The sequence below is a fragment of the Urtica dioica genome, chromosome 11 (genome assembly GCF_054948205.1).
Source record: "Urtica dioica subsp. dioica isolate 48M chromosome 11, U.dioica_male_clone48M_v1_H2, whole genome shotgun sequence".
Classification (NCBI taxonomy): Eukaryota; Viridiplantae; Streptophyta; class Magnoliopsida; order Rosales; family Urticaceae; genus Urtica; species Urtica dioica.
In genome coordinates, this window is record NC_142766.1 from 12117091 (window position 1) to 12140648 (window position 23558).

At 33.9% G+C, this 23558-nt stretch overlaps 3 protein-coding genes and 1 non-coding gene across 4 annotated transcripts; 2 read left to right on the forward strand and 2 right to left on the reverse strand.

The window, feature by feature from the left end:
- The first annotated feature begins 426 nt into the window (after positions 1 to 426).
- TRNAS-GCU (transfer RNA serine (anticodon GCU)) lies at positions 427 to 508 on the forward strand. Its single transcript has one exon. It is a non-coding gene; the product is annotated as a tRNA-Ser (tRNA).
- A 2966-nt stretch (positions 509 to 3474) lies between these two features.
- Positions 3475 to 6785, forward strand: LOC149381275 (ARM repeat superfamily protein). Its single transcript, XM_089629861.1, has 10 exons — positions 3475 to 3707; positions 3995 to 4162; positions 4296 to 4361; positions 4450 to 4589; positions 4806 to 4932; positions 5066 to 5217; positions 5504 to 5639; positions 5769 to 5853; positions 5965 to 6203; positions 6316 to 6785. Exons 1-10 carry the CDS (start codon positions 3597 to 3599, stop codon positions 6448 to 6450), a joined length of 1359 nt encoding a protein of 452 aa, XP_089485987.1. The 5' UTR covers positions 3475 to 3596; the 3' UTR covers positions 6451 to 6785.
- Positions 6786 to 7313: 528 nt separating this feature from the next.
- On the reverse strand, positions 7314 to 7962 carry LOC149381276 (recQ-mediated instability-like protein). The gene is made up of 3 exons (XM_089601576.1): positions 7700 to 7962; positions 7508 to 7569; positions 7314 to 7422 (listed from the first exon to the last, which is right to left on the reverse strand). Exons 1-3 carry the CDS (start codon positions 7923 to 7925, stop codon positions 7321 to 7323), a joined length of 390 nt encoding a protein of 129 aa, XP_089457702.1. The 5' UTR covers positions 7926 to 7962; the 3' UTR covers positions 7314 to 7320.
- Positions 7963 to 12940: 4978 nt separating this feature from the next.
- On the reverse strand, positions 12941 to 15643 carry LOC149381277 (GDSL esterase/lipase At5g03810-like). Its single transcript, XM_089601324.1, has 5 exons — positions 15388 to 15643; positions 14956 to 15086; positions 14490 to 14723; positions 13606 to 13864; positions 12941 to 13137 (listed from the first exon to the last, which is right to left on the reverse strand). Exons 1-5 carry the CDS (start codon positions 15641 to 15643, stop codon positions 12941 to 12943), a joined length of 1077 nt encoding a protein of 358 aa, XP_089457450.1.
- Positions 15644 to 23558: the final 7915 nt, after the last annotated feature.

A 23558-nucleotide genomic window follows, 5' to 3' on the forward strand; every position in this document is an offset into this window, starting at 1 on the left:
ATTTTGAGGTGGTCCCAACATAAACGCTTGTAATTATTGCTTTTGCAATTACGTCCAAAGAAGATGAATATTTTCTACTATGCACTGTCGGCTTTGACGTGTGTTTTCCATTGAGATTTCATAATCAATCTCAACGTCAGTACATCTAGTCTAATGATTAAATGTTAGGCAATTTTCAAAGTAATTGTAAGATTTTAGAATGAGAGCTACACGAGTAATTTTGACAGGTTATTATATATATATATATTTAATTTAAAGTCCCAGTGAACAATATGTCAAATAGTAATGGCCAAGTGAGCATCGAGCAAGCGTTCATTTCAAACGATTTAGTTTGATTGAATATGGACATTTTGACTAAGTGGGGCTAATAAACGACAACAGAGAAAAACAAGCTAAATAAATAATTAAATCAAATTTAGCAACTGAGTCGCTTTGGCCGAGTGGTTAAGGCGTGTGCCTGCTAAGTACATGGGGTTTCCCCGCGAGAGTTCGAATCTCTCAGGCGACGATTTCTTTTATTTTTTCTCTTTTTATTTAAAGGCAGGAACAAACAAACGTTCACTATGAATAATTATTACTAAAAAGGAAACTACCAACTATTTGTTTATTGAATTACTACCGTTAAGAATAACAAAAGAAGAAACCTTGAATAATAGGTGATGCAACGAAACATTTTCTCAATTATAATTTGCCCGGATTATATGTATTCAGCGAAATAAAAGAAAGTATTCCACTTCACAGTCTATATACAATGATGGAGTTTCCGTTGGGCAAAGAATTGCCGGAAGACCTAGTGCTGTAGGAGATTCTACCAAAATTGTCGGCAAAATCTGTGATCCGATTCAAAAGCGTGTCGAAGTAATGGCGCGACTTCATAACCAACGACGCTGGTCTAAAGAAAGCTCACGCTCGGCGGCCCAAGGAATGCCCCGAAATCTCCACCATCGTTCACACGAGAAAAAAACTACTGCAACCAGTGGCGGACCTAAGTGTACCCTTTGAGGTTGCCTGGGCCCCTCCCAACCAAAATTTTTAGGGTACTTTGTTTTTTTTTTTTTTTTTACCTCAAATTTTTTTTTTGACCCCTCTACTTTTTCACTTTTGGGTCCGCCACTGACTGCAGCGACAAACGACACATACTAATCTTGGTCTGTGGAGAAGAAATTGATGTCGTGACGAAGGAGATTGACACGTCTTATCTTCCGCAATTCAACGAAATCCGCGGCTGCTCTAACGCCTCGTTCTCGTCACCGATGTCAAGGACATGGCGTTGTGGAACCCGACCACTAGAGAATTCAGGATTCTTTCGGAATTATTGAATAGACACATTCATAAACTTTGCACCGAGGTTTGAAATTCCAAGGATTTCGGACGAAAATCGGATCGGAATCCGTTTTTTTTAGAGTTTCGGCACCAGAACTCATAAAATCGGAGTTTTTCTTGGATTCCGAGGGAAGTCGGACGGAAACCAAACCAGTACCCGGTTCGAGAAAATCGGTATGGTTCAATTTGTTTTTTTTTTGTGTTTTTTTTTTAATTTATAAAAAAAAACCACAGTATAAAAGGCGGAATCCTCCCCCAAAATCACAAATCTACATAAAATTTTTGGGTATTTTTCGCAACCCAGACTTGAATTCTTCACGCTATTCCGTTGTTTTCCAGGGAATCTTTTCCACTTTCCGGCTGGCTTCAAAAAAAATATGTCCGCATTCCGACGGAAACTCTCGCGTAGATTTGGGTAAGTGGTCGTTTTCCACCGAATCTTTGATATTTAGTGTTTTTCATGGAGTTTGTTGTTAGTTTTTGATGATTTAGTTAAAATTCTTAAATTCTAACTTCATTATTGTGTTGAATCCGAGTGTTTGGTGAGAGTTTTTCAATTTTTTGGTTAGATCCGAAAATATGATTAAATTTAAATGTGATTTTGAGTTTTTTTTTTTTGGTTAAATTAGTTGTGTAATAGGAATGTTTATGTATAATTACTTTGATTTTAACATGAATATTACCATTATTTTGATTTTGTATCCAATTTTTTTAAACAAAAAATTTGAAAAATAGCCAACTTAAACGTTTGATATTGCTAAATAGTCAATGTTTGGTAAATATTAGGTAAATAGCCATAAATGATGACGTGACTTAATATGGCAGTTGCTATTTACTCAATATTTACGTTTGTAAATATATAAAATTGGCTATTTATCTAATATTTACCAAACCTTGACTATTTTGCAATTCCCAACGTTTAAGTGGGCTATTTTGCTAAATTACCTTTTTTTAAATTTATTTGTTAAATCCGAATTTAATATAATTTTAAATAAATGTTGTATGGTTAATCTTTGATTGAGTGTTGGTATTTGGTTTATCACTATGCTGAACTATTTGATAGACTATTTCTATTTTTATCCTATGTTATATATGAATTTTTATAAATATTTTTTCATTGAGTTGTTCTCAGTAAATACGATTTTTAACGGTATTCCTTGATGATAACGGTAACTTCAACGGCATATATATTTATTTATTTTTTTTTTTTTCTGTATTCCACGATATATGACTGATTTACCACCTTATACCAGTAAAATCTGAGTTCCGAAACGATAGAATTTCGATCCTTGCTTTGCACACACAAATATTATTATTTTAAGGGCTATTTTGAAGAATAGCCAAATTGACTCAACGATATTATGGGACTAGCCCATGTTTTATTTTATTAAGTAAATAGCCCAACTTTAATAGACTACCTAAACTACCCCATATCATCCATAACCTCCCTTAACCCTAACTCCTTCCCTTTCACCTCCGCCCCAAACCTCTCTGACGACGACTCCTCCACCACATCCTCCGCCGCCACACCCTCCTGCTCCGGGATCTCGAAGCTCTGGCCAGTCCAAAGACCGGATTTCTCGCATAACCGTTTCATCGGCGAGATTTCGACGACCGAGCTCGCTCGTCTCCCGAGACTGCTGACTCTCCGCCTCGAGTCGAACCGGTTCGACGGAGGCCTCGACGAATCCTCGCCGCAGAAAAAGAAGAAGAGAAAGAAAAATCTCTGATTTTGTTGATTCACTGTAAATTCGCGAGTAGGTTAATTTAATTAACATACTGAATTGAGTTAGGTTAATTAATTAACTGATTCGTGAAGGATTTGAAATTCACAAAAAATTTACAAAAATAAGAACTTAAGTCAATTGATATTCAAAACATTCAATTAATTAAACTAATTCCTAATTCAATCATTTAGTAAATTAACTTTACGCACAAAAAAATCAGAAACTAAGCTAATATTCAACCAATAAGTTAATTAATTAACCTAATTCACTCCAGTATGTTAATTAAATTAGTCTATTCGCGAAGGAAGTGAGAGCATTATGATCTGAGCCGAATATATGAGCTATTTGTTTAATAAAATGAAACTTGGACTATTCCACCAATAAAAATGATAAACTTGGTTAGTTACATCATATTTCACTTATTTTGATTTCTCTAATTCCAGCAAAATAAAATAAAAGAAAAGAAAAAGGAATATTCATGTCTTTAAGCGAACGACGAAGACGAGACGATGGGAAACACTAACATCTATACTTATTACTAAAATAATGAAAATGGACCACGACGAGCCAATCTCTCCGGCGAAAGACGAAGTTGAAGATGATGATGATGAACATCTTGATGGCCCATCGCACAACCCATCTGCTCCGTCTGATGAGGTAACACCACTCAATCAGCGCCTCCGTTTAATCTTTATTTGTCAATTGTTGTTTTTTATTGTCTGTGAAATCTCAATGTTAGAGCTCACTCATTTTGCGAAGAGCATAGAGCAGAGAATATATAACACACATCAAATTGCCTGAGCTGTTACAAAAAAAAAAAAAAAAAAATTACACTGAATAACACCCAAAATCAGTAGAGTTAAGAAAGTTAAATTACAGAACAAACTGGTGTAGACATTGGTTTATGTTTATGCCCTCATAATGTTTCAATTTCTGTGTTGCAGGTGTTTAATGTATCAACAACGGTTGACCCGAGTTACGTGATATCTCTGATCCGGAAACTGATTCCCGGAGATTCCGACGAGAGTTTAAAAGCAGGAGAAGAAGCTTGGGAAGAATGCGGTTGTGTTTTGTGGGATCTTGCTGCAAGTAAAACTCATGCCGAGCTCATGGTTTGTATTGTTGGATTAGGGAATATTGCGCTCTTAGGTCATAGATGTTATGGTTGAAACTGGTGTTGAGCTTGATAACAAGTCCATCATAATTCTCAGCCGTTGCTTGGTTGGTTTACTTTGCATTTCGCAGGTCGAAAATCTATTGCTTGAAGTTCTCACTGCAAATTTTAGGGTTCAGCAATCCGTTCGTGCAATCGTAAGCAATAATTCCTTTTCATTTATCGGGTTTCGCAGTTTTGGTTTCGTATATGCGTGTACCGATAATCCTAAATCTCTTTTTTCAGGAGATAAGCCTTGGAATCCTCGGAAACCTTGCTTGCCACGAGGCTCTTATGAAACGCATAATTTCGACAAACGGATTGATCGACTTAATTGTGAATCAACTTTCTTTAGATGACACTCAATGCCTTTGTGAAGCTTGCCGGTAATTTTTTTTCTGTACCTTCTTTCATTGGTTATCACGATTCTTCTTCCGGAACAAGTCCTTACTTGTCATAACTGATGACTTTTAGGACTTTCTGTAGTCTGTTTGTGATGAACTGTATTAGATCCTTCCAATGCTCGAATTTTTTATTTTTTGCGTGCTTTAACATCTTCCATGTAACCTGATTTCATGCTTTATGTTATGCTTTGTTTTCAGATTGTTAAGTTTGGGACTCCGAAGTAGCGATACTCTTACGTGGGCTACGGCATTACAGGCTGAACATGTTCTGTGCCGTATTTTATGGATCGCCAAAAATAGTCTCAATCCGCAACTTATAGAAAAGGTGCCAAAACAGAAAATTCCATCTTTTGCAGTTTTTTTTACTTCCATTACTCGAGCTGATCTTGGGAAATTATTATTACCTGTTAATTATTCGACCAAGTATCTTGAGTTTGTTTTTGTTTTTGTTTTTGCAGAGTGTTGAGCTGTTATTAGATATCATTGAAAGCTCGGAGGAAGTAGCTTCCATCGTGGTTCCACCTCTTATGAAGATGGGTTTAGCAAGTGTACTTATTAGTCTTTTGGGTTATGAGATCACTAATCTGACGACTGGAAGAACGACCGAAAGGTATGCTAGCAAGACAGCTAAGATATACTAATAGAGCGTATATACATCATATTTTTGTGTGAATATTAAATCGTGTTTTTTTTTTTTAAGTTAGACTAAGCATCTTCGTTCGTGCATTACGCAGATTCTCTCTCTCTGAAACACAACAAAATAAATTGCCTTATAGATATCCGTGTTAAATTTCTGTTTTAAGCCAAAATTGTTAACGTTCATTTTTTTTTTCTTCCTTAAAAGATGCTTTCGTATGTATGCTTTCATCTAAGGTGTCGGTTTTGTGCAATGTCAGGTTGCAGATTCTTGATGTAATTCTCCGTGCCATTGAAGCGATTTCTGTTATAGATAGCCATTCCAAAGAGATCTCTTCAAACAAGAAACTCTTCCAACTCGTTTGTGAACTAGCAAAACTCACAGATAAAGCCGAGGTACATTTTTGTGCATCTTTGAACAGATGTTATTGCATAATTTTGAACAGAAATACCGGTAAAAAAAAAGTAAAAAAAATAAAAAAAGAAAGATTGAGACTTTAGATGCTATTTTGATTTTGGCTGCAGGTTGCAAACTCGTGTGTCACAGCTGCAGTTTTAATTGCAAATATCTTATCCGATGAAGCCGATTTTTCTAAGGAGATATCACTCGGTAGATTCTCTTCGCCCTGTGTATGCTTTTTTGTTTCCGTCAAATAAAACGTCTATAAATGCTTTTCTCGATATCAATGTTCTAAGAAGTGAATTTTTTTAATGAACCCAGATTTGGATTTCCTGCGTGGTCTGCTCGAAATATTCCCTTTCGCTTCGGGTGACTCAGAAGCACGAGGTGCGATATGGAATATCATGCTACGCTTGCTCGTTCAAGTCCGCGAAAGCGAGATGAGCCCGCAAAGCCTAGGTTGGTACGTTTCTGTCCTAACGAGCAAATCTGATCTGATTGAAGACGATCTTCTCGATCTCCCACTCAACGCTCCAAACTCAAAGGCTATAACAACATCTGTATCCTTGACCTACTCGAGTTATAGTACCATCTACACCGATACACGCAATGCTGTTTCACTACCATATATCAGTGTGTATTTGTTGTAGCCTTAACTTGCCAGTAACACAGCTTACAAGGATAAGTGATATCTTGAATCACTGGGCCGCCTCAAAGCACGACACTGCAGACGAGACAGAAATCGACATTGGAAGATTGTTGAGGTGCTGCGAAAGGCATATCGAGCGAGGCACGATCATTATATGAATCAGACAGTTTGAAGAAAAGGAGGGAAATCGTTGCTCAAAATCGGCTCTTGACACTCGAAAGAGGGGAAGTTGAATCAGTATTTGTAGGATGTATTTCGGAAATGTAAGCTTAGTTAAGGGAAAAAAAAAAAACTGCTTCCAGATAATGACCGAAGTTTCTCTCTTAAAAAAGTGTTAATGATTAAAAAAAAGGTCCTGTAATTATTTAGTCATATGAAACGTCAGAAATTTTGAAATAGTCAACGTTTGGTTAATTTTTTGTAAATAACCACGTAAATCTATTTACACTATCAAAATAATAAAAAACACAGTAAATTTTTAGTAAATACGATTATTTACAAAATATTTACAATAGTTTTTGGTTATTTACGAAAAATTTACAAAACGTTGACTAAAACGCAAATGCTTATGTTTACGTGACTTATATAGCTAGATTTTTTGTTAAAAAAATATATGTTTCTTATATATTTTGAGGAAGGTAAGGTGGCCGAAGTGATGATGTGTGTTCCGAAACTGGCTGCTAAAAATAGTGTCCACATTTTAAAACCTGCTAGCTAGATAAAATAATCACAAGATTTCACTTCAGACTTCATTTTGTTTTTATTTTTATTTATATTGTAACTCTTACCTTTTAAGGAGCTCTGATCTTTGAACAGCATTTTAAAAGTTCAACAGCTATCACCTCATATTGTTTTATGAAAACAATTTGTGCAGTGTCACATGCTCGTTGCAAAGTTTGAGTGAAGTAGCGTAATCTTTGTCGAGCCTTTTGGGTGTGTAAAATTAGAATGTTACATTCAAAATGGGTCATATTCATATCAAGTTCTTGAGAGCATCAATTACATACAAACATATATATACTTTTTCTCTAAATGAGAGCCTCATAGAAGAGCTTGTGAGCTTCGATGACTTCTAAATACCACATAGCCTCTCTCTCTGGGTATTTTGACAGATCCACAATTTTGTGAACCTGAGAAATAATAATAATAATAAAAAAACGTAAAATCACAAATAAAATTGAATAAAACGATTTTAATTTATAGTACCCTTCTTACCTTGAGCGTTGGTGGTTCTCCCGCACGGATAGCATAAGCGCCGACCACCATTACATACGTTCCTTCCATTTCACCCCACACCAAATAAATATACATAAAAAAACGAAGATGATTAATTGAATATCTGGATAATCCTATTTTCACGCTCAAATGTTGTAAGAGAAGAGAGGGGAGGGGCAAAGTGGTAAATACCAGGGGTCCAAGGGGCGAGGGAGGTTTTGGGGTGAAGAAAGAGGCGGAGGAGATCGGTGGCGTCGTCGAGGAGGAGGTGATTATTGGATGACCACACGATAACGCCCTGCACCCACGCTCTCTGGAATATCATCCCTCCCACTTGTACCATCTTGCCCTTCTCCGTCTCCACCGCCTCCTTCAACATCGAACACGTCATTTTCACCGCCGCAACTGTGTAGTCCATCTCTCTAGCTCCCTCTGACTCACCACACACTTCTTCTTGCTTTGTAAATAATAGTATTATTTAATAGTTATTAACCGAAATAAACCGGATAATTTGACCCAATTACATTTACAAATTTAGAGATTTACTAAATAGTCAATTTTTTTTAATAAATGTTAAATAAATAACCATTATAGTGGTAACGTGTTATTATTTGAACGTTTTTAACATTTTATTTACTTTTAGAGTTTTAGAGTTTGATGATTATTTACAATTACTAACGAATATTTATAATTATTAATATTTTTTTAATTTTGTTAATAAAATTTCGTGACTATTTATTTAAAATTTACTTGAAATTGATAATACACCAAAATTTGTGTTTCTACTTTTTACATAGATTTATATATAGAGAGCCGTTACAATTATTTATGAATTAAAATTTAGAAAATAACAAAAACAAACTGTTTCTTCTACGACTTCCAAAATTTTAAAATACATCGGGGAAACACGTCAAATCCATTGGCAGAAATAAAATTAATACATTCTAAACTTCAAGATTGAAATTTTGAAGATTAATTTTATTTAAAATATGTTAATAGTAGTTTATAAAAATACATACTGACTATAGTTTATTGAAATTTCGAGGAGTCGGCTCGTTCGATCCTCGAGAATGGATACTTTGAATTATCTTTTTGTTTATCCACTACTACGAACTAAATAAACTGGGGGACTGACTGTTGATGTTGAACTTCGTCCTCCGTCAATAATGCAATAAGCTTGGCCCAAAGTAGTCAAAATTTGGCCCATGCCCACGAAACTAACTTGTTGAAGGAATCGAGCTGAGTAACCTGACTTAGCCAGCTCGATACCGTATCCGCGAGCTGGTCCTTGCCGCAAGGAGAATCAACTCGCTCAACTGTAGTATGCGAATTGTCTCCCCAAAGACCCTGACAACACGTATCTACCACAATACGTCTTTCATAACCGTTCTGTGAAGACTGGGTCTACATTGACAGGTATCTTGCTGAATGGTGACCAGGTTCGGATCCAATTATTGCGATTTTTTCGTACGCAAGTGCACGTAGTCGCTCAAGTAGTAGAGTTCGTAAGTACGAGTCGATCCCACGAGGAAAATGTTTAATTAAATTGACAAGATTACTAGCACAAATTGAACCCAATGATTTGATGATTATGATGGTTATCAAAACAAACGAAAATTAAAAACAATTAAAATACGAAAGATTACGATAATGAGAAAGCAAGAACTACGGCTTCACAAGTTATTCCTATGGTTTGGATTCGGGAATTACACACAAAACACACACTCTTATGTTTGCTAATCACGCTCACAATAATGGTAATCTAAGATTTCTCTCGAACATCTAAGAATCTAAACCTATGCCGGGATATCTTCTCTCGATCTCAACCCCTAAAAACAACGGCTAGCATTAAAAACAAGAACGTTCACACGACTCCGAAACGGCTTAGCTATGTCTAGCCTAGGAATGTATCCCGGTAAATTAATCCTTGTGCACGACTAACCTAATCTCTTCCGAGCATACGCAATCCTAATATCATGAACACGGTAGCTAATCGAATTCAAGCATTACACACGGAATTAAAATAAACAAACATGATAGAGCATATGAACATTAATTTGACATGATTGAATCCATAACCATATTCCTAACTTGCTACACCATAGCCCTTAATGAATTTAGTGCATGATTGAACGGAAAATAAACGGCGATGAATATAAAGCAATCATGAATAAAACTGTATTATATTAATAAAAACGGGAGTTCCAAAGATTCAGAGAATAGAGATGAAAACTGTGAATGATGAAAACGAGATTGTGGTGACGATGATCGTCTCTGAATGCTTATTCTCTCCCGGGATTTTTGCGGCCGAATGAAAACAAAAGCAAAGATATGATTCTAAATAAACTAAAGTGTTTTTGTAGGTTTCCTAAGTTTTTCGGAGCTCATATGGGCCGTCGGATCGCATCCAACGGCTTGGATTACACTTAAAACGCGTGACAAATAAGTTGGAATCAGGGCCTGTGCGCCGCACACCCCTTCCTGTGCGCCGCACAGGTCTTTTCTGGGCAGCCTGTGCGCCGCACACAAAACGCACAGGAGAACGCACAGGGTCTTCAAATGGCTGTGCGCCGCATAGGGACCGCACAGGGAAAACGCACAAGACTCTGTAAGTTTGTGCGTTGCCTCGCGGGTCCGATTCACCTTGAACCACCTATCTTGAGCTCCGGGTGTCGGAATCGAGATTCGAAAGATGTTCTGAACTCCTTGTGATTGCCCCGTCGTCGTCGAATGCTTTATTTGTCATCTTTGAAACTCCAAACTTTGAAAATTAAGAAAAACACTCCAAAACACATGAAAATGCTCTCGAACTAACTTCTTTTCACTTCCGAGAGTACAAACAAACACGTTTATAACGCGCTTATCACCAATGCACGACATGTCCCTAGAAGATCGGAGCTCGCTAACTGCTCCCTCCAGCTATAAATACAATATTAACAGGCCTTCCTACGCACATGACATCTTACATATCTTCATATTATTATCCCTTTTGTATTTGTTTATTCAAACGACTATTTTAATACAAAAAGCCCAGAGCCACTGTTTGATATTTCTTTTGATTTTCACATTTGAATTCATTATTTTGGAATTGGATTTAATCTCGTTACGGAATTTTGAGGCCTATCTCAATAAATTCAAAGTCGACCCTTTTTTCATCGCGAATTGTCGAGAACTTTTTTGTGTAATTCTTCACGTCAACAAATTTTCTCATCGTTATTCATACGTACAAAGAGAAGATAAGAGATAGAATGTCATTGTTGAAAGTTTGAAGAGCTGAAAGTCGATATCTGAAAGTAATGGATACATCTCCTTTGTGTTTTGACATATGTTCGTTCATTTATAAGTTCTTATTTTTTTTATTGACCAAAAATTCGCGTGTTCTCTCATGCATGTGCGTTTTTCAGATTTTCGATCGATATCTTGAATTTTTTTTATCAAGTTTAGGGATTTTTGACCGTTTAGTATATTTTCGACCAATTTAGATTATGTGTCATTTTCGACTGATTTCTACAAAATTTCGACCAATTCTTAAATATTTGACCATTTATATAATGATGAACTTTCGTCAATTTCAATTGTTTTCGACCGCTAAGTATATTTTCATCCAAAATGATCTGAAGAAGTATTGGACAATTTTGTTTTCACTTAAGGGTAATTTGGACTTTTCGAGTGGATATGTGTAGAGTTTTTAGATAGTGTAGTGTTTTGACACCAAATACTCTTTGGTGTAGCCTTTATCAATTTTTTCTCAAATAATAAAAACAAAAAATATGAAACAAGACATCTATATTAAAAAAATCGATGGAATATATTTAATTTTTTAAAATCCCATTTGATTTTATCTGACATTTAGGATTTTTTTTTAGTAATTGGTTTTCTCTCCCTCTCTCTCTCTCTCTCTCTCTCTCTCTCTCTCTCTCTCTCTCTATTCTACGTCTTCTTCTTGTTCGTCGAATCATTATACGAAAAAATAATTAACATTTTGTAATCCATTCACTACATTAATATTTTTATACCAAAAATTAGCCGCAACAAGTCGTGGTTAAATAGCTGCAACATATTAGATTACAGCCACGACAAGTCCTGGCTGTTTCAAGAGCACACACATTATTATGAACGCTTATAATACTTTATATCAAACGTGTAAACCAAAAATTTGCATCAAACAAGCTCTTCAACTCTAGTCAATATCCTATGAACAACGTAGGAGTAACAACATTATTATCGTCATCATCATTTTTCATTGTCATCGTCATCATCACCATCATCATTGCAGCATCAAAAGCCGTTGAACCTCTTTAAAATTTATGGCTGTCATATATTTTAATTATAAAATATAAATACACATTAAAAAAAATGGTTCATTACTAAATCTGGAAAATGAAGATAAAGAGAGTGAGATAGAGATCGAGAGACAATAAGAGATAGAAATATATTACCGCGGTGGTCGGAGGTGGAGCAACTGCGTCGAAGTGGCTGTATGCTGGTGTTCCTCGAAGTGAGGTCGTAGAGAGAAGAAATCTAGTGACGGAAAGAAGGAAGTCATTCTTATTTGACTGGCAATTTATCCGCGAATACATTCCGTTATACAGGACACAACCGCGAATTGTTTTTAAATTAATTCATGAATGGTATCAAATGTCACTTTTTTGTTTGTTTTAAAAATTTGAAGCAACTGCGAGTTGTCGCGGCTGGAATGTTATGTCGCAACTATTTTCGGTCGTTGAATATTTTGTTATAGTGTATCTCTGAGTAGATTTTATGTATATAAAGTTTGAAACTAAACGGTTTCACGTAAACAACGTAATACTTATTGTTTTGCTTACACGTTTACCATTTCAATCTTCTTCTAGATTAAAAGATGGGTCAATTAGGAAAATAGCCAATTTAAACGTTTGATATTGCTAAATAGCCAACGTTTAGTAAATCTTAGGTAAATAACCATTTTCATGTATTTACAGACGTAAATCTTAGATTAATAGTCACTTCCATATATTAGATCACGTCATTATTTACGACTATTTACCTAAGATTTATCAAACGTTGACTATTTAGTAATGTCAAAAGTTTAAGTTGACTATTTTCCTAATTTTTTAAAAAGATTTTACAAAATTAATGCGTAAACGAGTTCTTCCATTCTATGCTGCTCTTGAACATTATGGCCTTTAAATTATTTTGACCTCCTATTTTAGAGACCACGGTTCGTATTCACACCAAAACATAACAAGAATTCTCACGATTAATTATGAAGTACATTTATATTGGTGAAAAAAAAAAACTTCATTTATTATATATGGTTTTATTCGATAACACTTAAATTCCTTTTGGTAATAAAATGGAAGATAGAAATTCTCAAATTAAAAAAAAAAAACTTAAGTATTATCAAATAAATAAAAGATGAATAATTAATTCGTAGGAGCTAATATACATGCATTAATCATCGAGGAAGGCAGCTCCAGCAGTTGCCAAATTATTAGAGAGAAGTTCGTTGGTAGCCTGAGAAGGGTGAAAAGCATCCCAAAAGACGTATTGAGAGGCGTTCTTACAAGTTCCGATGGATAACGAATTGCATAACAACGATGTCTCTATCAACCCTACTCCGCAACAACCATTTCTCGCATTCACAAATCCTGTGTACCATATTGCCTCAAATTGATTAATTAATCACATCACTAGAAAATTTATTATACACAAAATCAACAATACATATTTACTTAGTAAAATTAGCAAAAGTTAGTACATTTTAAATAAAATAGTCCATGCTTATAAAAAAATAAGATCGAGAAGCAATTAACCCGGAGTCTTGTCTTCAAATGTGGTCGATAAATGTTTTTCGTGATAAAAATGACACTCCAAAAAATGGTTATTTTCCAATTTTCTGATAAAAGTGCCTCTTTATTTATATATAATAATACATTTTTGATGTGTTATAAGATGAAAATATCCTTTATAAAAAATATATATGAAAAAATGAATGTGAGATAAATATTATTTTACAAACTTTAACTCTTTATTTTTGAACCCTAGTCTTTTAACATGTATGTTACTTATAGTGGATAAATAAAGAGATACATGGAAGTAAGTATATATTTACGCACCATTTTGGGTGTAGTTTTGGATGACGTCAGCGAGGGGTTGGTAAGTGTCAAAGACAATAAGTTTGAGACCAGAAAGTTGATTTTGCAAATCAAAAGAAGTGGAATTGAGTTTGTCATTGAAAGACAATGCGTCGTTGTTGAGACTCTCTACACACTTGTTTTGGCTCAGCCCACCGAACAGTGTTATTGCTGCCGGTAAGCACCCAATTGGCGCCAGTGACGTCACTCCAATCTTCCTCGCCCCCAAAGCGTACAATTCCTATATAATGTTTGCACAATATAATATAAAATTAAAAATTAGCAATTTATTTAACAAAAGAATCATTCATTATCGTTGTTGTGATCTAAATCTTTGCTAGAAAAAAAAAAAAAATCTTCTAGTACATAGTCCATTTACCCTGTCGTGTTTTTAATTAACTACTAAAATGGTACATATATAATGACAATTTAAAAGTTCTATAATATAATATAATCCTAATTTAGCGCCGGCCCTGACCTAAGGCGGGCAAGACTTGTACCTTAGGTCCCCAATTGGGTTGGGCAAAAAAAAATATTTTACACTTTTTGCCTATTTTTAAGAAAATTTACATTTTTTTTCTTAAAAATTTACACTTTTGGCCCATTTTCTAAAAAATTTACATTTTTACCCTGAAAATTTAAATTTTTATTAGTATTATAAGGCCCCAAAATATTGAATCGCCTAGAGTCCCCCGTGAGTTTGGGCCGGCCCTGATTATCTAAATATATTGTATACCACCTTGTAACTTTAACTCACTAATAATTGTGAACGGTTCAAATTGCAGTTTTTCACACACGAGACACAAAATTAGCCAAAACCTCAACAAAAATATTGTTGAGAGAGAGAGAGAGAGAGAGAGAGAGACCTTGACAAAGTTGGCAAAGTTTCTAACAAGCAAATCAGCAAAGCGGTCAGGGGTGTATCTGAGTCGAAGCAAGGGATTGATATAGTAGTTCTGAATGTAGTCACTGTTCCCAGAACTAATCAAATGAATTCCTTTTGAAAACGTTGTTGTTGCGTTGTCGTTTCCTATTAGCGACGATAGTTTTTGTTGGTACTCTCTGTAATTATCCAGCTGCTTGCTTAGAGGAATCGCATTCTACGCAAACATAATATATATATACACACACCCTTCATTAACTAATTAACACGTATCAGTAACGTAATATTAATAAGTATGCTCTATATAAATTTACTGATCAATCAGATTATAATATTCTTATCAAATTTACGACCATTTATCAACTTATTAATAAAACACAATCAGTTAGATGGAATGAGTATTTGAAACCAATGGATTTGTAAGACGGTGATAAATTTTTGTAGCTTACGTATAACTTTGCTGTGTTGTCATAAAAACCAGAAGCACCTGAAGCAAAATTGGCACCGGTTAAGAGATTTGTTCCTTCAGCTTCTCGGCTGAGATAAGCAGGTGGATATGTCGAGAAACCAAGAAAATCAGCTGAAATTAAAAACACCGATTAGATACATTAACTGATCGTTAGTTTTTTGCCAAATTAATTTTTGATAGTGAGAAAAAAAATCTTTATACAATTTCCATATACAAATATTATAATTATATTTACTCGTCTTTTTGAATTCAACATATGTGTGTATCCGCAGATAGAACGTGGCTATCTATCTCTTCATCGGTTGCCGAAGCCAATTTAATCTATTGAGCCTTGTATTGTATATAAGGACTAAAACAGTATAACGTTTTTATCTAGAGAGCAAAAATGATGATTTCTGAAGAAATAATATACCAATGTAGTCCGGGGCGATTTTGCCGTTGGAAAACCTGCCTGTAGGGGTGTGATTTGCAAAGTCTCTACCGTATGGAGGGAAGTTGGCTTTGACGATGGTGGTCGCGATTCCATTATTGTTTCCAACATCCACAACTGAGTCTCCAAATATGAACAAAGCAGGAACTAATTGGCCATGTGACATGAGACGCAAATTATAGACAACAACAATTAATAATGAAGGGACAATAGAATTATAATATGTTGGAATAGCCATTCTGTGTGTGTGTGTGTGTGTGTTTCTTTCTTAGCTAGTTCAATTGCACTATATACGTACTTCCTTATGATTGATAGCGATTGATAATTAATAATACAAGGTTTTCTACATGTAATAAGTAACTGTTTGGCTGTTCTCAATCACGTAATGCTCGCTCACTTATTTTCTGTCTATATGCCACATGCATAAATCTTTACGTAGATATCGCTCACAATTGACTCGGTTCTACAACCTAATTATAAAGATACAAGTAGCAGTTAGTACAAACCCGCTTTTTTTAGGGGGCGGGCGAGTAGATAAATATATAGACCTGCGAATTCAACGTCTAATCAAAGGGATAAGCATGAAAAAAAAAAGAGAATGATTTGGATAAGTAATAATAATACTAATTAGGGACTTTTGACGAAACGTGATCTATTTATAACCTCACCATTTGCAAGTAGTTTTTTTACATTGACTTTGAACCTCGATTGTTATATATATATATATATATATATTAACTGTATATATATATATATATATATATCTACAGTTTATATATATGTAATATCAGCACGTTTTGCCAGATATTTCATTATATTAAAAAGTAAATAATAATAGTATTTGTAACATATATTAAAATGATTACTTATCTATATATGATATAAATGTAATTTAATATCAAATTGATCTTATGAATGCAATTAAGTACATACACCATTCTATAAGTGTGTATATTTAAGTTTAAATTGATGCCAGTTTTCATATGATTTTATATTTTTGTAGTTTTTTCTTTGGCTTTGAAGGTCGCTAGTTAGCTACTAGTGTTTGGAGTGTAAAAGAGAAACTTTGGGACGATTAGGAGATTTTTTTGGACAAGTTAAAACGAAATAAGAAATGCAATGCCTCATTCTATATTATTTTGAGATTATAAACCAAAGAGTTTGGATAATTTCTTCGGATTTTTAAATAGAACTTTTCCTTAAATTTCCAACGCTTATTTATCAGTGTAAATCAAACATCGAAATAAGAGCTTATTACGAACATTTTAAGAAACACATCACAACTCAGACCACCATGCTAAATGGCGTAAGGCTATTATAGCGCAACTTGCTAGCTGATGCCTTTGGATGGTCTAGATTATACCAAAAATGATCTTAGAAGCCATAAAGTTAGAACTAGAGCATTGTTTTCCCCCTTGCATTTGGGTTTTAGTTTTGCTTTGAGCTTGGGAGCTCTTGGAGAGCTTTGAAGGAAGAGCATGGAGAACCATCTCTCAACACCACTCTCCACCATCTTCCTTACTCATCCTGATTTTACCTTTTCTCATTTCATTTTCTCTTATGCTCATGAACTCGTTTGTTGATTTAGTTTTTGGGGGTTTCGATCAATGCATTGATTTATTGTTTGGATATTTGATTTGAATTCGATGCCTTGTGATGCTTTTTTAGCTACCATTAGAATAATTTTTTGATTGCTTAGATGTTGGAATGTGATAAATAATCGTGTACAATTTTGAATTGACATAAATTGATCTAGAGCGATAAATTGGACATTTGTGTAGTCTTTTGAATTCTCATTCATAACGTTTGTGATTGTTTCTAATTGGAATTTTGGAGGGCAGATAAGTTGACGTCAAAGATTATTCAAATCAAGAAAACATGGCATATCTGTCTGAGAACACATGTTTGACGGTTAGTCTCATAAAAGAAACCGCTTATACAAAAACCACTCATCGCACATTATGAAGGGCAGTTACAAGTTACCATCAAATCTTGATCACCCCATAGTTTGTGAGCTAACAATTATAAAAGGCAAAGTGAAGCAACCAGAAAAAGGGACAACAATGGAACGACTGACTGCCAGTGAGGAAAATCATATGATTGAAATGGATAATTCAAGAAATCTCTCTTCCATTCTTCCCCATCACCACTCTCAAATATTTTTATCTCTTTTTACTATATTTATAAGTAATTAGGACAATCATACTTGAATATTAGTTGAGCTCGGCATCAACAATACTCGATACTCTGTATTTATGTTAGAACAATTAATTATTAACATTCTTGTATGTTAACTCACTTATTTTGTGGAGCACTTAAACCACGTAGTAACATCGAATTTTAAGATTTGATAGAAAAGCGAATCCAAATCTGATTATCGAGCTGATATACCTCCAGCGACAATTTTTATGTGGGATACTTGTATTTTGGGTCCTTATTGTTCATGCTACTAATATTTCTTGTACAAAAATCTCGCTCCTAGCCATTTTTTGAGAGTAGTAGTTGAGAGTTAATAAAAATATAACATAACGCGGCATTGAACACATTAGTTAACACAATATGATATGTAGTATGGTTGTTGAATTAATCATTTCATGATAATGAGCTAGCTAAGAAGATATGATTGCGCTTTTTTAATTGTTCACATCCAATATTTGTGACAAATTAGGATAAAAGGAACTATGCGTATCTTGAACGAAATATTAAAAAAAACCATTCATTAAGGAATCATAATTACACATGGCCCATCATAAGTAAATAAACACTTGATCATTGTTCATATTGTGCCTAAATCCTAAATAGAAAATTTAAAGAAAAATCATATAATTGTAGTGCCTTAGTGACAGTGATGGATCAAGAAATTAAGGTGCAAAATTATGAAATAGAAATTTTCATTACCTTTATTGCTTTTAGATTTACATATAGTATTTTTTTTATGTAGATAATTTCCAACGAATTATTCTCTATTAAAAAAAAGTCTACTTCAAAAATTTATTCATATACATAGTTTTTGAAAAATAAAACTTTATTTACCATATTAATATATAAGATGAATTTGACGTAGTCTATTTATTCAACGTACTTTAAAACTCATATATTACATACTTGAAAAGAAAATACAATAAAAAAATATTAAGTTATAAATAGCGTACTCAGCATTAAACATACATCATATTTAAAATATAGTTACGAAACTCATATTTAAAATTAAAAAAAGTGATTATATTATATTACAAAAATAATTGGATGTATATAAAAATAAAAATAAAAAGGTGTAGAAAGAGCTCAAACCGTGGGTGGTAGAATTGAATAGAAAAATATTATACTTATAAAACGTTGAAACTATAGGCATTTAGTGACTATGGCAGTAATTTTGGCATTTTTTAAAAAAATCGGACCATGCATAGGAGGAACCACAGTCGTTTTGGACGGCGATGACGGTGGCGCAACAGCTGTTAGAGATCGTCGATGTCCTCTTCGTGCCGTAATCTAAAAGCTGCCTCGCACACGATCCCATTCTATCCACGTCGCATTTCCCATCACTTGCACCGCTGCACATCATCACCATCGTTGTCGACGACAACAACGCAAACAAAATTATCTGACCACTCTTCATGATTTTGTTTTTCTAAAGATTTACCTTTCTCTACCTCACTTGACTTTTTACGTGTGATTCTTTATTTTTAAACTCAGATGGAAATTATTACATATATATATAGATTAGAGACTTTGCTATAGTTAGGGTTGTTTCATCAGATTCTAACACGTGGTTTGCCTTATATAGGAGGAAGCGAATTTTTGTAGAATTATCACCAATGATACCATTTTTCACTTCCTGATTTTCTGTATCTCGCCTAGCTAGTAAACTTTTTATAGTGCATACGTAATAAATATTTTTCTGATCTATATATGAAATAGGGACTTTTCGATAAATCAAAATCGAACCAGAACTGTTATATAAATAATTCGTTTTTAACCACTGGTTCATCATTGTTCGGATCCCCAAATGCTTTTGGACATATATTGTTTATATGCATGCTTGCTTGAGGATGGTAGATGCCCAGTTTTGCAATGCTAGGGCTCCATTTGTAATACGGAAAATACGACTAATAAAGATATTAGAGATGTGTTTAAGTAATCCAATCCAATCTCCTTTAAAATAATAACCAAAATATCAATTAATTAAAAATTGCACACCTATCACACTATTTCCCAAATACTTATAATATTTTAGTTACATAAAAAGTTTAACATATCATCGAATAAACTATGAGAACACAAAGACGAATGAGCCAATAATTTCTTATATACAACCATCAACTATACTTAATGAGGAAACAACAAAAAACTCTATCCGAATGATAAATTGAATTTATTATTTTCATAGTTTTAATATTACTAAAAAAATCTTAATTATTTTCAGATGAACTACTAGAATTGGAAGCAGAATTCGTGATAAACTAATTCGAAATGATAAGAGAATGAACCTACAAAAGAAGGTTTTCATTTAACAACAAAACATTGAAAAATTGATTAGATATTACTAAACGTGATATGAGATAATTGTTCAAAAGTTGGTTGTGACAACTGACAACTAGTTGAACAACTAATTGTTTAAATACGATAAAATAAAATCCAAACAATTAAACAAACAATAAAAAATAGAAAGTAATAAAGGACAAATAGATTTGTAACCTTATTCGGTGATAAAGCAATTACTTACGGAGACCGATACGTCATGTGGTGAAAATAATCCACTATCTCAATAATCGAAGGTACATGACTTAGATTTGATAGCTCCCTCTCAAACACGTCACTTCTTTGACTTCTCCAATAGATGAAAATCTAAGCTCCTCATAGATCAGACATTCCCTCTCTTTTTCCTCTCTTTTTCACCCAATCCTTTCCCGAAGATTGACACAACACGTCAATGCAAAACACGCACTCACAAACTCTGCACAAATAAAGTACAACAGTAGAAAGTACCTTGAACCTGTTGTCGACGAAGACAAATTCAAAGCTAAGGTCAGCGTGAATTGGCGAAACTGAAAAAGTGATTGACCTAATTGCAACCTCATAATGTTTTTATTATTTTACTACCAAATCTCTCCCGAATATATTATTCTCGAAAACCAAATATCCAAGAATATATATCCGTAATATTATGAACTAAAAATAGAATGTTTCCAGTTCTATTCACGCGGGAGGACATGTACACTTTAAGTGACTCAGATCTAGAACAACTTCTTCCAGCTTGTCTTGAACACTTTAACAAAACTGTTTTGTCAAACAAAACCATGCCACAAAGGATCCAACAAATATATTAGCAGCTAGTTGGAAAGTTGATCTACCCCACTCACATCCGACCTCACAATAGGATTTTCAGTGAGTATGGTAAGTCGATTAATGAAATATCCATCTATGGTCCATACGAAAGTTGTTATAAGAATTCTCAGATATCTCAAACAGGAAAAAAAAAACAACATATGTGAGGCATAGAACTGTTGAAAGATACGATCTAGGACGACTGGGCTGAATGTGTATCAAATCGAAGGTCTACCTTGGACATGTGCTCATATGTATGGGGAAACTTGATGATTTGGCGAAGCTAGATGCAGAATGCGATAGCTTGCAGCAGCGCGAAAGCCGAGCTGCAATATCTCTACCTAACAAAATATATGAAGGATTGTGGCTAAAAAGTTACTTGGCGACATAAATATTGAGCTCAACAGTCCTATCAATTTACTTTGCGACAATCAAGCTAGTATTAGTATTGCCAAGAATCATGTCCACAATTGAACTAAGAATATTGAGATCAACCACCACCACCACCTCCATTACATATGATGCAGTATATTCCAATCCAGGAATAAGTAGATATACTCACCAAGCCTCTCCAACAGGACCGGCCCTTGGTATAGGCGAATAAGGCCTGTGCCTAGGGCCCCAATAGGATTGGGCCCCAAAATTTGAAATAATCCAGTTAAATATAATTCAGACTTTTTTTTATTAATAATAAAAAAAATCCAACCGATTCATCTCCTTCGACTATTCTTCCGCCGCACTTCTTCTAAAAAATAATGCCAAATAATTAATCCCGAGGAAGAGACCAGAGAAAATAGGAGAGAAGGTTTGTTTGTGTATACTTTTTTCTTATTATTTAGCTTTCTTGTTTCTCTGATTGCTATTTTTTTTATGGAGTCTGTCAGTCTGATTGCTTTATATGTGATTGGTTTCTTCACTGACTGATAAAGACATATCCCTGTTAGACATTGATTTTTTTCTATATAATTTAATACAGAATCATTGTGTGAATAGGCTATTGTATTTTCCAACGACATTGACTATTGTATTTTTCAATTTTAATTTTTTTTTTTGCTTTCTAGGTGTGTTATATAGGTTACAAATTACACAGATTGTACTTTTGAGTTGCTATAGAATTCATTGAGCAGATTTAAAGGTATTTTTTTTTAAAAAGGTATTTAATTTTAACTCTGGATACTTTTGGTGTAATTATAGTATGTTGTAGTTAGAATTAGAATTTGTATTTCCTTATGCTTTTGAATGTCTTATATAGTTATTTTTAAATGTATTGTTTTTAGGAGTTAATTTAATGAGCGGTTTAGCTACTCTGTCTATTGAAAAAGATATGGTCGAGAAACTTGATTATACGAATTTGATTAGTACTTTTGCATCTAAAAGTGCTAGGCGTGTTATGTTTTGATGAATGAAAAACTTGATTATAATTTTTTGTTTTATATTTAATTTGTATTGTTATCAAAAGGCCCCAAAATGTTTATTCGCCTAGGGCCCCGGATGAGTTCGGGCTCAAGCTGGCTTCTCGGACGGGAGTCCCACGGAAGGAACGGCTTCCGCACGTGAAGTGGGCCTCGCGGAAGTACCGTCTGCCGCGTGGCATGGAAATGGCAGTTTTCTTCCGCGTGGCACATGGAAATGGCAGGGGCTGTTGGCAGGTGTCGGAAGGCATATTACCATTGGATTGACTGAGGATGTGTGTGTGTGTAACATGTATATATGGCAGGGGCTGTAGTACTTGTTAGTTTTTATTACTCATTGAATTAAAAAAAACAGCACATCAATGTATATTCTATACCGATATTACAACAACAAAAGAACAAGAACAAAAAATTGTACCTAATAATTATTAATAAAGATGAAATTTAATTTACACATCTATACTTTTTTTTTTTATAAAAAATTAACAGTTTAGTCCATTTCATTTAACATTTTTTTAAAAAATTAACAGTTTAATCCATTTCATTTACCATTTAAATTTAATTTTTTTATTTTTTTTAATTCCTTATTGGAAGTTAATGGAAATATGGATTTCCATTAAACTTAACGGAAATTCCATTTCCAATAAGCAATGGAAGACATCAAAATGCCTAATGAAAATACCATTTCCAATAAGAAATGGAAGGTGGTTTATTGGAAATGGAATTTCCATTTCCTTCCAATAACCAGGATGAGTTCGGGCCGGCCCTGCTCTCCAATGAACCAATTTCATCGAACTACGCAAAAAGCTTGATTCACTCAACATACACCATCAAGCTTGAGGAGATTGTAGAAATCCAGTTCCATCTCGTCCATGTTTAATGTACTTTGGAATCAGTCTCATCTTACAAGGAACTAGTTTTGTCTTCCTTGATACTCTCTGTATTTAATTATGGGAAAGTGAGAGAAATAGCCTTTTTATCTTTTGTCTATTAAAAAGTAGCCAAAGTTTATACAATTTTACATTAGTAGTCAGTTGACCCACTTAATGAATTTAACGTGTCTAAAATTCCCTTCTTATTTTCGAATATAAAATAAAGGAAATAATTTAAGGTGGTTTAATGATGATTCGAGTATTATTTGGTTTATTCAAATATTTAATACAAATTAATTCAGATTAATTCGGCATTAAATGTGATTTATCTCTTTCTCTTTATCAGACTTTTTTTTTCTTTTTAAATAAATAATATATAGTTATCCTTTGTTTTCACGGTTTTGTGGCTTTAAAAAAAGGAAAAACAAGTTTTCAAAAAAAAAAGGAAAAACAAGTTTTCAAAAAAAAAAAGGAAATACAATACTTTAAGGGAATGTTTTTCTCTCTCTTCCTCTTTATTTAGGTCGATATATATATATATATA